Source organism: Acipenser ruthenus, chromosome 1, assembly GCF_902713425.1.
Source record: "Acipenser ruthenus chromosome 1, fAciRut3.2 maternal haplotype, whole genome shotgun sequence".
In the NCBI taxonomy this organism is placed as follows: domain Eukaryota; kingdom Metazoa; phylum Chordata; class Actinopteri; order Acipenseriformes; family Acipenseridae; genus Acipenser; species Acipenser ruthenus.
In genome coordinates, this window is record NC_081189.1 from 80,360,498 (window position 1) to 80,377,540 (window position 17,043).

A 17,043-nucleotide genomic window follows, 5' to 3' on the forward strand; every position below is an offset into this window, starting at 1 on the left:
TGAAGTTGTTTTCAGACAGTTTCCTATTTTCTGCATAGTTCTTATTATCCAACCTACAGTTTGGTCGTGAGGTTTATACAGTATGTAGCATAAACCAAAAGGCCCATAGGATTTTCTTTGTGATAAAACTTTAAGAGACTATAAGACCCTGTTCACACTACTGTGCTGGGCCAGGGCCGCAACATATTTAGGTGACTAAAAAGCAGGCCTAAAATATGGTGAATTTAATTTTCTTTTTTTTTAAATGGAACGATGGCCTTCACTCAGAATGGAAGCGCTACCGGGATATACAGTAATTCTTGATTTGTAGCAGATGTTTCTTATTAATATATATTTTTTCAATGCAGCACTGTATCAATTTGATGGTAATATTAAAAAAAAATACAAAAAAACTATATATAATTGACTTTTGACTTAATGTTATGGTGCATCAACAATCTCAATATCTGTGGATGAGAACAGTTTTTTGTGTGTGTGTAAAAGCAAGCAGCTAAAAGAAATGATCAGCATATTAATGTAAAGACACACACTTCTGTAGCTGTGTATATTGTTGCGTGCAAAATAAACAATGGTGGCTGAATATGCCAAGTCGCCACGTTATTGATCATTAGTGAGATCCACAATCCTGCAGTTTTTATATTTAAAATCGCTTAGTTACTAAATAACAGGAAGAAAAGGTAACTGACAAATTAAGCAGAATTATGAATGCCCTGCAGCTTGTATATTATGTAAAAGAAATAACCGCTATATTTGTTTTAATTTAATATTTTTATAATTAAAGTTGTATGATGTAGAAATAATTACCATTCAATATTCATCCACTGCCGTCTTGGCTAGCATACCAGTCACCTTCCTATTTACCTTTCGCGCACGTGGGAGTATGGGAGTACTGAGATACGTAACAAATTGGTCATGTGATATGAAAAGGTGGCCCTAAGTCTGCTCTGCGTTCATATATGTGTAAAGGCTGACCCTGGTCCTGCATTGCAGGCCCTGGGCCGCATCGAAACGGTGGCCTAAATCTGGGCTGGCTTTGGGCTCCCTTTTGTTTTTGGAGCATTCACATATGAGGAGAAAAGGCAGCCCTGGGCCACCTTAAAATCGCAAGAGTGAATAGGATTTAAATGAAAAGAAGAAGAACTACAGTTTTTTTTAAATTTATTTATATATATATATATAAACATTAAAAGGGAAAATATCAAGTTAAAATAAAAACAAAGTGGTTGAATGTATGCATAAAAAATTGTACATTTATGAGTTGAATGGGGCCATCCTCTGACTAAAGTTGTGTTGGATGCAATTTATTGGAAGTAATGTTTTTCATGGTCAAATAAAGTACGTCAAATGTACTTTATGAGGAGCTGTGCTTTCTTTGGATTCGAAATTGAACCAGCTTGTCAATGTAGTGAAATGGGTTTGTGTCTTCATTGTTTTAACAGCTTATACATGGTGTCTAACTTCCTGCTAGTTTACCATCAATATAATACATAATACATAAGCAAAACTCTAAAGAGTGAGGAAAATTTGTATTTATATGACATGTGTAGGTGGTGTTGCTTTTATGTATTTCATAAAACAACCTGCAAACCAATCATACAAAATTAGATACAATGTTTCAGTGGCATTCCTTCAAGTTTGAGCATGTTCAAAGTCACGGAAATAAATTGGATTGCCTCGGAAGGTCTGTTTTCACAGTGAAAGTTGCTTAAAAAAAAATTGGGTCTAAGAAACTGGATGCAATTTCTTTGACCGTGAAAACACAGATTAAGGGAGATGCAAGCCTCTTGACCACAAGGAGGGCCTGTCAGTTGCAACAGAACAGTCAATTATCTAAAGCTAACAAATATGTTCATAAAGACAACTTGAATAAACTGTGGATGTTAAAGAACTGCAGAAGATTCTGTCTTACCATCACGTGTTTGTGCATGCTGGACTGTTTCAATACAATTGGGTTTGGTGGATAATTTTGTGCAGCGAAGATGCTGGTTTCCCTAGGGATTTGATGTAGCTGCTTGAGGACTGTCCAGCCTAAGTTTTCTAGCCTATCACACATTTACTTAACAGGGTACAATACATACCAGAGGTATAGAATAACTCTGTGCCTTAGTTTAAGACCTATGGTCAAAATCATGACGTGACTTTATACAATCTCAGGGCTGCCTCTGATAAGGTTAAAGAAATCCACAGTGAAACCACTATATTTGCTGGCTGTTGCTACACAATATCTCCTATAGCAAACTGCAGACGGAAGCAACAGTCATTAGTACATCTATATTAAAAATGAACTTCTCGAAGGGAACTTTACATAGAAATTCTGTATAATTACTTGTATAAGAGCATTGTATACAAAGGTGGAGTGCCTGCCAGTTAGCTTTAGTTTCCCTCACAAGCTATTTGAACGTATCTATCCAAAAATGTTATCACTTAATGATTAAATCTGAATAAAACTACTACAGCAGACAAATATTTTGATAAACCATTTCTGATGAAGAGTGCTGTGTAAAGTTCACTTGTTAAATCTTAATATTAGTTACAGCCTGGGCTATACACAAAGTACACATGGTAATTTAACAAGCAAGAGCTACTGGTGGATTAATAAGCAAATACTGTATTGTTGGGCAGAAAAAGGGCATCTCCAAGGCAACGACTCTGCAAGGAACCGATGACGCAAGTTATGGTAAGTAAGGCATATAGATTATTCGCACCAATATTTACAGCTCACAATTTACAGTTTTACAAATTTACACCAACAGTCTGGGAAACATTTAAATGTATTTACAGCTATTTGTAAACTAAACACTAAGTCACCAAGACCTACAACCACCATATGCAAAACAAAAGGTTGGGACACAGTCAACAACTTGTGCAAAATGATGCATTTAGCTTGTCCCAAGTTGTAGGAGAGGTTCTCTAGATATAGTAAATAAATAAATAAATAAAAATACAGTCCGACGAGCATTCAGACTCCAGACTCCACATGATTCACCCAGTAACTTGTTCTAAAAAAAAAAAAAAAAATTCTTATCAAGATTCATTACCATTAAATAAGTGGTTCTCTAGATAGATGTGCAATTCTAAAGTATGTACACATGTCCAGTGGTGAAATTGTACCAATATGCATAATCCATTACAGGGGTGCAATTGAAAATTGGTGCTAAAAAATCCTACTAGTGCAAAGAACAATGCAGCCCGCCCTGTGTAATCCCAGCCAAGCCTCTGCTTGTATGACTTACCCTGCACTCCAAGCACCACTGATTTTTCTAGTGTTCTCCCTCCATAAAGGCTTTTGTTGGTTAGGCAACTGGTCTCTAATGCCGTGTTGGTTTGTTACTTAATGGTGATGAAGACAATAATTTATATTACTTTCTGCCAAACACACAATGAAGAAAAAGGTATTCATCAGCTGACCTGGTATTACTAGGCTGCTCAGATAAGGGAGCAACTATGGCACAAGACCTTCTGATGCAAGATGCCAACTGCTACAGGCCTAAGGTTATGTTAGTCACTCACATCTACTGGGGTTGGCATACAGCAAAGGCATGCGTCACCTGACTGCTGGCACTGCAACAAAATAGGGAGGTGATATTAACAGGCAGACACACTAAGAGCTGAAAGTGGGACAGGAACTCATTCATTGTTGGCTGAAGTCTTTGTTATTCTCAATAAAACATTCCATCATGTCTGATTAATACTGTAGCTCAAAAAAACACACTTCACAATTCATATTTGGCACCATTTTTTAAATTGCATGTATTCAAATTACTTAGCTTGCAACTGTATTTGAAATAATGTTTTCTTCTTCTTATTATTATTTTTAAACATTTTTTCACATTCTAGAATTGGGTAAGAAAAACTGCATGATCTACTGAAGTAAAAAAGCACTTACAGCAAGAAGGCCTAAATCGCACCAAACTTGTGGATAGTAAAAATGAGCACTATGTGGACCTCACATGACTAATTAGTTTGTTATGCAAATAGAATTCCTCACTTGTATTCTGTTAAGATAGAGCTAACATTTCTGCTGACTCAACACTGTAAAATCAGGACACTCCTGGCAGGCCATGGTGTATCTATTACCTACCGACCTTGATAATGCTCTTTTGTCCATTTTTTTGTGGGCCTATATGTATTTGTAAGATTATACACCTATGCCACTATTGTCAACAGGGTGCCCCTGAAAGCATTGTTGTACCCCACCAGTAAGCAAATTTTATTTCGAGTACATGAGGGCCTCTAGGCTCTGATAGCAATGTAGTTTACCGGATATTCAAGTTCAGACTGTACTGATTACACTGTTATTTACTTGAAAAACTTAATTCTAAATCAGCTCTAGTCTAGTGCTCCAGATACCAGTATTTAACACCTGCCTATTTGCATACTAACTGACAGTTAACCAACAGATTTGTTTCCACAGTACCTGCAATGCACACACAAAATGATTACTCTGAAAAGCTGGCATGCAGCTTTCCAAACACACCCAGGAAGGTCCAGGTCCTGAAACAGATTAACTTTGATGGGTTTTTCTTTTTGTGTTGAGGTGGAAGTTATACCATTTAAGGTCCTCTCAGGGGAATAAAGTGGATATAGAAGCATTATGGTTTGACATTCCTGTAAACAGTGTGGAGAGCTGTGAATGTATTGGCTCTGTGCCCAAAATGCTCAAACTGTCAAGGTGCCCCAAAGAGACATGTTACTATGAGAAAGAAAATCAATTTGGAAACTTTTCAAACATTCCTTATACATCAGAATATACAGTTTACAGGGCTGACTTGCTGACTCCAGCTGTATGTAAACAAAGTTACTGTTACCATGGGATTCCAAACATTCCACAAATTGGAAGGACTTCCCATGTTATGTCAGCCTCTGCTGTGGCATGTTCACTTCGGGACTCAGCCAGCAGGGGTTTAAAACAATATTTATTAAAGCACACGTTACTAGAACATAAATATGTCAAGCAGAACAGCAGACGTTTTAGCTCAGTATCATGTCTGTTTTAAAGTTTAGAAGAGGCTTGCTACTAACCCGGCTTGTCCACAACTGACAGAGAACTGAAGTGCTCAGAGCTATGAATTAGCTCACTTCATTATTAAAATTCCATCTTTATCCGATGGTCTACACCCATAGATAAATTAAAAGATAGTAAGAGGCAGTACATCATTAAAACTGCCTGTCCTTCTAAACACAGGATTTAAAGCTGGGTTTGCAGGAGATGACTTGTACAATGGAATGAAACAATCCAGAAGCAGAACAAAGTGTTGACTATGTTTAAACTCAACTTCACTCTTGTTATCAACAACATATAGACCAAGTCGCATTGACCTTTACAACATACACATCACTGAATTTAAAACTCATGGCACACCAAACTGCACCATTATTGGCAAGCCTTGCAGTGCTTTAATTTGTTATAAGAAGCTGACTTGTCATGGGTTTGTAGTTTTGCATCCTAATGCAATTCTTTCAAAGTACGCTGCACGGGAAATAATTTCAAATAAAACATGCCGACTAGTTATTTTTAAGGGTGTATAATGAAACAGCTGCCAAGGTGGTTTATTTTTTTAAAGCATATAAAAATACAAATATGAAGTATTTCAAGAGCATGGTTAAATAATGTTACAGAGGATATCAATTACTGGTGGTACAATTCACACAACGCAATACTCTCCATGAGACACCATGGGCTGAATCAAATCAAAGTTTGTTTGTTTGTAGAAGCTTTTTTGACATTTCATTTAGTGTTTATTGTAGTATTTCACGTTGCTTTATTATGCACTTTGCGTATCACGACATCACCGCGAGTCCAAGACCGCGCTGACATCACCGCGACGGACATTACAGCGACTGCACATAACAGCGCTACGACATCACCACGCCGAACTACAATTCTCAGAAGACTGCGAAATTCACAATAGCGTCACTTACCAGGAACTGGGACACACGACGCAGTCAGAGCAGGGTTCACCACAGAGTCAACTCACCAGCCTCATAAAAGGACGCAGCTGTGATGCATTCGTATTGGAGAACTATTCATGGTAAACGACAATGAGTGCAGTTGGTGGCTGTGTTCGAGTTACTCCTAAAAAGTCTGTGTTGCAGTCGGGAGTCTGCGCCTGATGTCACGGTCTGCATAGACGGAGCTAGGACAGCTGTGGGAGGTTTCCCAGCACAGTCTAATGAGCAAACATGGAGACCGACTTGATTGATTTTCTGGATTGCAGAAGATTATATTTTTTTTCCCACTGTTCCCATACAGCTCCATCATAACTAGACTGGTAAATGCAATAAGTAAAACCTCCATGTAATAAAAGTGTTTTTTTATGTAGTTGGGCTGCATATCAATTTTTTTTGTTGTTTTTAACTTGTTGCAGAATTATATTCAGCACGTGTTTTGATATGTATATATTTGTACAGTGCTGAGAAAAAGTTTGTGAACCCATTAGGATTTTCACATAATTCAAACCTAAAATGTTATTAGATCTTAATCTAAGTCCTAAAAATAGATAAAGATAACCTGATTAAACAAATGACAAAAAAATGATACTTTTTCAACATTTATTAATCCACAAATGATTCAATATTCAATATCCATGTGTGAAAAAGTATGTGAACCTTTAGATTCAGTAACTGGTGGCACCCCCTTGAGCAGCGTTTCCTGTAACTGTTGGTCAGTCTCTCACATCGGTTTTGAGGAATTTTGGCCCATTCCTCCTTACAGAACTGCTTCAGCTCTGTGACATTTGAGGGCTTCCATGCATGGGCAGCTCGCTTCAGGTCCTGCCACAACATTTCGATGGGGTTTAGGTCCGGACTTTGACTAGGCCATTCTAAAACACGGAATTTCTTCTTCTGCAGCCATTCTTTTGTAGATCTGCTTGTATGTTTAGGATCATTGTCTTGCTGCATGACCCACTTTTGGTTCAGCTTCAGCTCACGGACGGATGGCCTGACATTCTCCTCTAGAATCTTCTGATACAATGCAGAATTCACGGTTGTGTCAATGATGGCAAGCTGTCCAGGTCCTGAGGCAGCAAAGCAGCCCCAAACCATCACATTCCCACCACCATGCTTGACGGTTGGGATGAGGTTCGTCTGTTCGAACGCAGTGTTTGGTTTTCGTCAAACATAACGTTTCTCATTGAGGCCAAAAAGTTCTACCTTTGAATCGTCTGTCCAGAGAACACTGTTCCAGAAGTCTTGTGGATCATCTATGTGCTCTTTGGCGAACTTCAGACGGGCAGCAATGTTCTTTTTAGAGAGCAGTGGTTTCCTCCTGGCTATCCATCCATGAACACCATTCTTGTTCAGTCTTTTTCTGATAGTTGAGTCTTGAACACTCACATTAGCCAAGGTGAGAGTGGCCTGCAGATCCTTGGATGTTACTCTGGGGTTCTTTGTGACTTCCTAGATGATTTTCCGGTTTGTTCTTGGAGAGATTTTGGTAGGACGACCGCTCCTGGGTAGTGACTGTGGTCTTGAACTTTCTCCATTTGTAGACTATCTGTCTGACAGTGGATTGGTGGAGCCCCAAATCCTTGTAAATGGTTTTGTAACCCTTTCTAGACTGATGAGCATCAATAACTGTTTTTCTGAGTTCCTCAGATTTCTTTTGATCGTGGCATGACATGTTTCCACACACCTGTATGGTGAAGACCAAACTCACAAAGTTTCTGATCTTTATATAGGGTGGGGCCTCCCAAACTCACTCCTGAAGATCTACCTAATTATTTAAACACTGATTCTAATTATCCCCTTAATTGAGCTGATAAAACCAGGGGTTCACGTACTTTTTCACATACCCTGAATCTTAATTACTCATTGTTTGACTAATTCATACATCATGTTGTTTCAAAAGACATGGAATTGGTTATTGGATATTTAAGAAAAGAGAAAAAGTTTGTGAACCCCAATGATAATTATGGAAATTCCATAGTTTTACCACGATAGCCTTGATTAAAGAAGGCTATCATGGTAAAACTATGGAATTTCCATAATTATCATTGGGGTTCACAAACTATTTCTCAGCACTGTATATGATTACTCCTCCACAGGACATCTGGGATTGGGGACCAATAAAAGGACATGACGTGTTTGGATTTTTTTTATGTATATTTTGTACAGATTTGATTTTATATTGTTGTTCTTGCTTCTCTGCCCTGTCGTACCTCTACTGAACCCACTGTTTTCTTTCTAGCATTACGCTTTTATCCAGAGTGAGTTCGCTTTTGTTGTTTGAAATTAAAATGTTGTTGTCACATAACTACCCTTTATGTACTTGCTGGGCACGTAGTTATTATTATTATTATTATTATTTAGTATTATTAGTATTTTCTAGTACTACTGCTAATCAGGATCTGTACACTATTTCTAATAAATGGGTCTATTAAAAGATCCTTACAAATACATCAGAGATATTTACATCCGCTAATATTTTTTAATTGTCAAAGAATCAAGCCTGATCCAATTCTTCCAGTGACAGCGTGAGACTTGCAGCTCTTCCCCATTCCCCTGTATCTGAGTTCTGAGCAGAAGCTTTTATTATTATTATTATTATTATTATTATTATTATTATTATGTAATTGTGCATTCACATCTTTGTTTGAGCGTGTATTCACAGTTGTTTGTCAAAAGTATCCTGAAGTATGCTTCTGTTTCTAACATTAAATGGTGATTTTATTGATTTGTTGAAAATATATTTATTCAGGGCTACAAGAGCACAACACAAACAAAGCAGTACATAACTGTAACAAGCTGAACTGACAGGTTTTTGTTTTGTAACATTTTTTTTTATATATTAGAAAACAGAAGAAAAGGGGGATTTTAGGAATGTACCATCTACATATATTTACCATAAATAAATAGGGGTGTTTATAGGAATGAACTATATGTATTCAACATTAATTTTAGGATGTTATACTTCCATAAATTAGGGTTTGTAAACTTTGGACTACCACTGTATAGGCACACACACGGTATAAATCTATCTTCCAGCAGCTTATACCAGGGGTTTTCAACCTTTTTTTGAAACTGTAACCCTTCTGTCTGGAGGTTTCAGCTCAAGTACCCCTTTACAATTTTCGCTCTAGTGAATGGCACAACAGTTGTAATAAAGTGGACAATAATCGGATTAATACATTTTCCTCCCTATTTATTTAATAAATAATTTATGTCACAACAGTCTGGGTGACAAACTGCTGGTTTAGGACAGAATAACAAACAGTAGGCTTGATTCTTAAAACTTTTAAATTACAAGTATTTGGATGCACAGAATTAAAAAAGACAAGTGTTTTAGTAATGTCTTTGGAAACAGTCGTATTCGCTTTCTATTTCGGCACAGTTAGTATAAATAATAGAAAATAGTGTGCATTGTAAAAAATGTTTACGTAACTTCCCATCTCCGCATAATTATTTACCATTTAAAATGTTTCTCTCAAGATAAAACTATAACTACTAACAATGATGCACGTTTTTATTAAAGCGAACATAAATTATCCAAAGGGATTCAGTATAACTTTCTGTCGCTTTGCATTTTCTGTAGACTCTTGTGCTGTCTTCCTTTGTTTTGCAAGTAAGCAATGTATCCATTTCATCAAACACCGAAAACAAATTCAACCAGACGCTATTGCTGTTACTAAAATGCAGCTGGGCCTAATAAATAAAACAAAACCCGTCAAAGTATGAGTATTATCATTAATAACTATATTTACCGGAGCATTTATACTGTACTTCTAAATAATGCAGAAAGATTGCGCTTCCCTGATTAGGAGGCTTGGTGGTCCAGTGGTTAAAGAAAGGGGCTTATTACCAGGTGGTTCACCCCCCAAGTCTCTGTAAGTCACTTTGGATAAAAGCGTCTGCTAAATGACTAAATAGTATTAATAATAATTAGTCTTCAATTATACAACAAGCTGAAAACAGCAGAGTTCATGAACAACACAGAGTGCTCTCCACAGGAACAAATCGCCAGATGCCTCCTTCACATACTCCAATGGAAATCCTGTCCCACTCAATCGAAATCACGCAGGCCTAAGTACGGACGTGATATAGTCCGTGTTTTTAAGTTTTATCTGCAGTTCGCTTTGAGCTGTAAACAAAAATGTAATATTTATGCACAGTGGTTTAGAGATAGTGTATAATACTGTTAAAAAATAACTGAATTGTTATTTGTGCATTTCTGAGCCGTTCTGTGTACCCCCTATGACCCTTAGAAGTACCCCTGGTTCCTGGCTTACAGGATTACATTTTTAGGTGCTCTGCCAAACGGGCAAACAAACATTTCTACATATTGTGGCGGCAGAGAACAAAAGAAACACACCAAAGGCAGTTTTGTGGCCAAAATAGCATTAACAACAAGCACGGTTTATTTCTTCCTTGAGAAATGGGACGCTCTGAGAAATGGGATGGGGGGCTGGCAGTAAAACCTGGAATGTCGTAGCGCTGTTATGGGGAGTTGCTGTAATGGCTGGCGCGGTAATGGTCCTCGCGGTGATGTCAGCGCGGTCTTGGACTCGTAGTAGTGATACGCAAAGTGCATAATAAAGCAATGTGAAATACTACAATAAACACTGAATGAAATGTCAAAAAAGCTTCTACAAACAAACAAACAAACTTTGATTTGATTCAGCCCGTGGTGTCTCATGGAGAGTACTGCATTGTGTGAATTGCACAAAAGAACATATTTTTCAAGCCAAGCTGATCAGCACAACTGATGGGTTTATTAGCACATCAAAAGTATTTTCAATAAAACTTAAAGCATGGGGTGAGTCTCAAATCAATCACTATAGTAATTTATATATACACCTGTCAATCATGTTATGACCCTGTTTACAGTATATATATCAGACTTATAGGACTCGAGTCTGAGTTTTTTGTGACGGACTCAGACTCGAGTTATGGCTGCAAAAGACTCGGACTCGAACATTTGAGATATTAACGATGAGTCCTTTTTATTTTTTATTACACAGGTAATATTACAGTTACTAGGAAATCTGTGCACAATAAAAACCCATCCAACAAAACATTATCCAATCACTGGTTAGCCCCGTTGTCTTTGCAGCCGATCATAGTAAGAATAAGAAATTGGAAGCAAGTTTGCAGCGTAACCACACCGCCACACAAATCCAGCTGGTTGTAAACACATGCCCACATAAACCCAACTGCAGCTATTGCAGACCAAGTTTATTTGTTTCCCTCTTTTGCATTAAGTTTTATAAGGAATAAATAATGTCAGCATGGTAAACAAGTAATTATTTATCTTTACTACTTTAATCCATGTTCTAAGTTTTTTAAGCACTTTAGAAATAAATTTCTATAACTGCATTCTTGTAAAATACGTACTCTGATTCTGCTGAACTCCCTGAATCTTTGGAATATATAAATGTATTTATTTGCACTGAAAACAATAGAACATTGGTCACCTTAATAATTTTGAGTTTACTGAAAACAAAAATGAATGAAAAACGAATAATCATAGAAGTTATAACCACACTTTTAGAGCTTCTTAATTCATATAGGGCAGCAGTGTGGAGTAGTGGTTAGAGCTCTGGACTCTTGAGCAGAGGGTCGTGGGTTCAATCCCAGGTGGGGGACACTGCTGCTGTACCCTTGAGCAAGGTACTTTACCTAGATTGCTCCAGTAAAAACCCAACTGTATAAATGGGTAATTGTATGTAAAAATAATGTGATATCTTGTAAAAATTGTAAGTCGCCCTGGATAAGGGCGTCTGCTAAGAAATACATAATAATAATAATAATAATATCAGAAAGTAGCTGTGTGATTAAATATTCTGTGCTTTGCTTCTAATCTCCACTCGTTCCAAGCACGCGCCATCACTGTTTGCAAGCAACGTCAATCAATTTACCTGGGAAATTCAGTGTAAACCTAGACACTGAAGTTTCAAAAATTGCCTACCATCAAAACAGGCAGATATATCAGACTGATATGACAGAAGGACTGATTGATAGCAAAAAAAAAAAGAAAAAAAAGAATGACAGAATAACTTAATACCACTTCATTTACCAAAATGTAAATTTATTACGGATGCGTGAAAAACATATTAACCACACGCTAAGCAGCGTCAACCTAGAAATGTGTCTGTGAACTTCATGTTTTCATTCCATTATGAACCTACAAAAAGGGGAAATACAGAAATATAATATGTTTTTGTGCAAAAGAGAAGAGAAAAATACATTATCTGAAATCAAATGAATGAAGCACAATGCACAATTGTGCAAATCCAATAAAAGTGAAACATAACGTTTCTGTTTTGGAAAACAAATAATAAAAATTATAATAAATGTACTATTTAAGAACACAGTATATATACAGTTCTGGTAATGTCTAAAACAGATTGGCAGATTTTACCCGAATTGAAGTCAAAGTAGATGGTATAGTCAGAGGTGAAAGCAACTTTAATTTCTTACCTGTGTAGTATTAATTTCAGGTACGTGTTAAAGTGGTAGTCAGTGTACTGCGCTTGCTCACGCATTACTAAACAACTTCCGCTAAGAAAGCAGGGAAGCGCACATTTAAATCTGGTATGTTATGCTGTTTTCAGTCTTTTACATCTTTTTTCAATGTAATTTATCATATTTTTCCACCATTAAAAAATAGTGGACTTCTCGTGAATTGTCATATTTACTATCCAACCTTGCCTCTCATTACTTTAACTGACTCATATATTAAATATGTATTGCAGACTCAGCTCATAGTGGCTTTGGGCATTACAGCTCCCTGACGGTAACAATCGTTCTATATAATTTTTTTTTTATTCAGTGAGGGAACCTGGTTTTTTAATGTGTCAGTGGGTATGGTTGGTCTTCACAGCAAATTGGTCAGTGTTGAAATCCCAGTGTTAACGGTTAATATTGATTTTAGGTGTTACATTTGGTGCCACAAGGTGTTGTTTCATATCTAAACCAAGGTATGTTTCACAGTGTAAAATAAAGTACACTAATCCAGAGTAAATAATATCAACATCTGGGATTTTAGTTGGCGGTTTCTGTAATGGCGCCACTTCTGTCCGTGCTGGAGAAGTTCAAGGTAGGTGAATATATTGTAACGGGCACGGCTGGGCTGACCTGTTGGCTGATCGCGTGCCAAGCCCAGAGTCAGCCACCACAAATATGTTAATTAGAAGCAGAGGATGCTGGGAGTAGGAAATAGGGTAAGGGAAATACTGTTGTGATTATTGTATGTGCCCCTATTAGTTATTTTGCCATACCCTGCATCTGTTGAAACCTTCCTGTGTTGTTTTACGTAGTATGTTAATGTCACCTTGAGAGGCAGGGCAGTACTCTGGAGTGGGGAAAGGGATGTGTGTGTGTTTGCATTTGAATGTTTGGACAGTGCTGACTTGGTGTTGGCTGCTTCAATAAACCATGTTGTACATGCAAGCTTTGGTGTGTGTCTCCCTGATCGTTCCTGTGCTCCCTACAAAATTTTCATTTACTTTTGAGGCAATGAAACAATATTTGACAAATGATGCAGATATTAGTTTACACTTGTTAAGTGTACAGTGTTTATATACAGAGTACAATTGTCACTAGAGCAGTGTTATTTCCCAACACTTTGATAGTTCATTTTACAATAAAGGGATGCTAGTTATACACTGAGATAGACATATATTTAACTCCCATAGTGTTAAATGTCTTTCAAAAGTGTAACTTTTACACTGTGGAGTCATATGTACACAGGAAAAGTGTTTGATTTGACTCCTGGCCAATTTGCTGTGTACCTGTCAATAAAAGCATTTGCGGTTACAGTAGTAGAGTCTCATTCTTCAGAAACGCACAGCAATTGTGAAATAAAACTTACAAGAAATGAAGTCAAAGAGACAAACAGTTCGGCTAGTATATTCAGTGAACTCCGGAGTGTTTTAAAATCACTTTACACATATTCACACTCGGAATGGGACCTACAGGAATCTTATTTCGAATACTCCAAAGGTTGCAATTGATGTTCTACGAACGTAATTTGTATCTTTTATTTGCAATGTATGCGCAATCCGCTGGAAAGCGTCCCTTACTAATGTGACAGAGTGAGTTCATATGAGGTCCTGTCGACGGAGCTTCCGGTTGAGAAATTCCAATGTGATTTAAATGAAGAGCTACTATTCGCAACTATCATAAAATCAATGTGAATAAACATAAAATGTAAACAAATTGCACAGCAATTAGACGTATGCACACTGAACTCAGATACATTCACATCCCATTTAAATTATCATCCCTTGCAGTCGAAGCTGGTGTGTTAAACTATTTTTTTTAGAGAATTATAGAAGCATTCTGCCGCCCGAGTCAAATAAGCTTCAGTGATGATGCAAGTGTAGGTTGGAGCAGTCAGGACAGAACAGTTGCCAATCTGATTGGTCAGCAGACCGTCAGCAGACATCATAAGATAATTACAATTGGCCACTGGATTGCAATTCGGAAGTGGTTGCTTTTACTACTTGCGTGCATGCTGATGCCTAGAGCTACTTCGGGATGGCGAATACACAACAAAGTGTCGTCGACTGTTCTTTGTTTTGTGACAATATATGTATAAATGCACAAGTAATGCACATTTGTATTTTTCCAAACTGAGACATAACACACATTAACGCTTCTCGGTTGTCTTGTACAGTCTACCGTACCGTTATATGGAAAGTCACATTTTCTAACTTTATAACCTGTTTAGTTATCCCTCAATATACATAACTCTTTTTTGAAGGAAACTGGCATTAAAATGACAAATTCACTCATTTGACACTTGACCATACTTTTATTATGAGGGTTAAAAAAGTAATGAAGTGACCGCATTAAATTTAATTTGCTTCAAATCTATCACAGCCATTGACTAATTCATTAATTGCTCCCCACTGAGCGCTAACACAGTAGGTTTTGTTTTACTAATTAACATTTGAACAGATGCATTTTCTGTTTGCTCTTATTATGCCAAAGTATATTTTTCAACAGCAGTCTCGTAAATATACAGAGAACAGTTGAAATGCAGTATCCACTTTTTGTTCTTTCAGGTAAGCATTTTATAATACTCGGTGGCACATAACGTTAACAACCAACTGCGGTTGTTTAGGCCTTTTCTTGCATTTATAGTAAAAATATAATTTATATTACATTGAATAAACAATAATCAATACGCACAAATAAACAGCAAAGAAAGTTACTTTGCACATGAACTAAACATTGAATTAGGTTCACATTAAACTGCGGCTCTTTCAGGAGTTAACTGTAATCTGCGATGAGCACACGGAGTTATAAAACCAGCTGTTAATCAGTCCCAGCACTTACATACACACACCAATTAATTAATGGTTTTATGGGAAGATCTACAGTATGTTGCACAAAGAAATGTGACAGCACAGGTGAAACAGAAACTGAAGAGTATTGAATTGAACGAAAAGAAAGGGAGATGCAACTACAGTACGGGTATTATTATTATATATATTTTTTTTTTTACTGTGGCGTCCGTCTCAGTGTTTTTATAGAAGGTCCTTAAAATCCAAGAGCGGTCCAAATAAATACAGTATAACTTCTTGCTATCGGCGGCCTTGTTACAATAGATTCACTGTGCCTGCCTGCATGCCTGCCTGCCTGTATGTGTGTGCAGATCGAATCATTATAGCGGTGATACTAGAATCAGGTTAAAGATCCACACTCAGCAGACTACATGCTCCCACAGAAGACATCCCCGATCAATTAATCAAAGCATAACAATTTGTTATAGGAATTAGAAAAGTGCAAATGGCAGTGACTTTACAACATGTACTGGATATCAATGAACATGTTAAAATGAACAGCAACACTAATTCAAAGATGCATTTTCACAGAAATGGGTGCATCATACTGCACGTGTTAAATTCATCCAACGTCTCGGTCTGTATCTGTCTTTCTCTGAGCGATCTGTCATAATTCTGTATGTGATAATATTGTCATTTCTTTCTAAATTACATCATATTGGCCGATACATTGTACCTGAAAAGGCAGGTATCCTCCTATGTAATATCATTAGTACAGCATCGTCTTGAATACCTGAAATCCCCGAAGTAATACCTAAAATTTCCACAAATCTCTATTCACAAGAATCACTGAAGCTATCACCGATAAATCTGTCGCATCAAAAATAAGACGATAGAAAACAATAAAGCACGCCAATTACAGCTATGGAACCAAAAAATTTTTTAAAAAAAATACTAAACCACTACCCACATTTTATACACCCAAAGCAAAAATCGAACTCAATCAATCTGTGTTTATTAAATATCCCTCCTAGTTTAATTGCCCTAATAATAATTCGTTAATCATCAGGTAATCACATACCAGTTTTCTTGCATCCACTGAATGGCTTCATTCTCGTTAAACTGTCTTTCAAATTCGTATTCTTGCAAAGCCAGGACTGACATGTTCATGGAATGTCTTCTTGTAGACTGAATCAAGAATCAGTAAACCGTCTTTTTATTTAACCTGGAATCCCTTATCTCACTGCCTTAGCTGTATCCTTGATCTCGCATTGCTCTTGTCGCTGGAGTCTCTTTCTATCACTCAGCCTGAATGTTCTCCACCTCCAGCCGGCATCCGCCCTCTTGACAAAGAGTACGCTCCCAGGTCCTAAAGCCTCATTTGCCGTCACTGCTCTTCCAGTGGTATGATTAGCCAGTTTGATTAAACTTTCAGACAGTTTCATAATACTGTAATGCTGGTGCCACCGTTTCTTTTTTTTTTTTAATATGTAAATATGTAATACAGATGAGGTGATGTCCTGTTAAACACTTGAATTAAAATATTGCTTGCTATTGAAAGACAATCATGAGAATTAATAATCTTTCAGTACTATAAACAAAATTAGTACAAATCTTAGACAGACATTTCAAAGATAATGTTTTTATATCATAATGAGTGAGTTATTAAAGTTTTGGATGAACTACCTAAGGATTATACAATGGAAAAAATATTCTTGATATCAGGAGTTAACCACAAACATAATAATGTTTTGATAAGTGCTAGGGTCATTTGGGTCATCTTAAATTGTACAGTATACTTTTGTATTTG

At 37.0% G+C, this 17,043-nt stretch overlaps 1 protein-coding gene across 1 annotated transcript in view; it reads right to left on the bottom strand.

Moving 5' to 3' along the window:
* The window catches only part of LOC117421317 (elongation of very long chain fatty acids protein 6), a 44,285-nt gene extending 27,680 nt beyond the window's left edge, over window positions 1-16,605 (bottom strand). The window contains exon 1 of the mRNA XM_034035550.3: window positions 16,315-16,605. Within this exon, the coding sequence (XP_033891441.1) occupies window positions 16,315-16,403 (89 nt within the window). The 5' untranslated portion in view covers window positions 16,404-16,605. The remainder of the gene's footprint in view (window positions 1-16,314) is intronic.
* Between the last annotated feature and the right edge of the window lie 438 nt (window positions 16,606-17,043).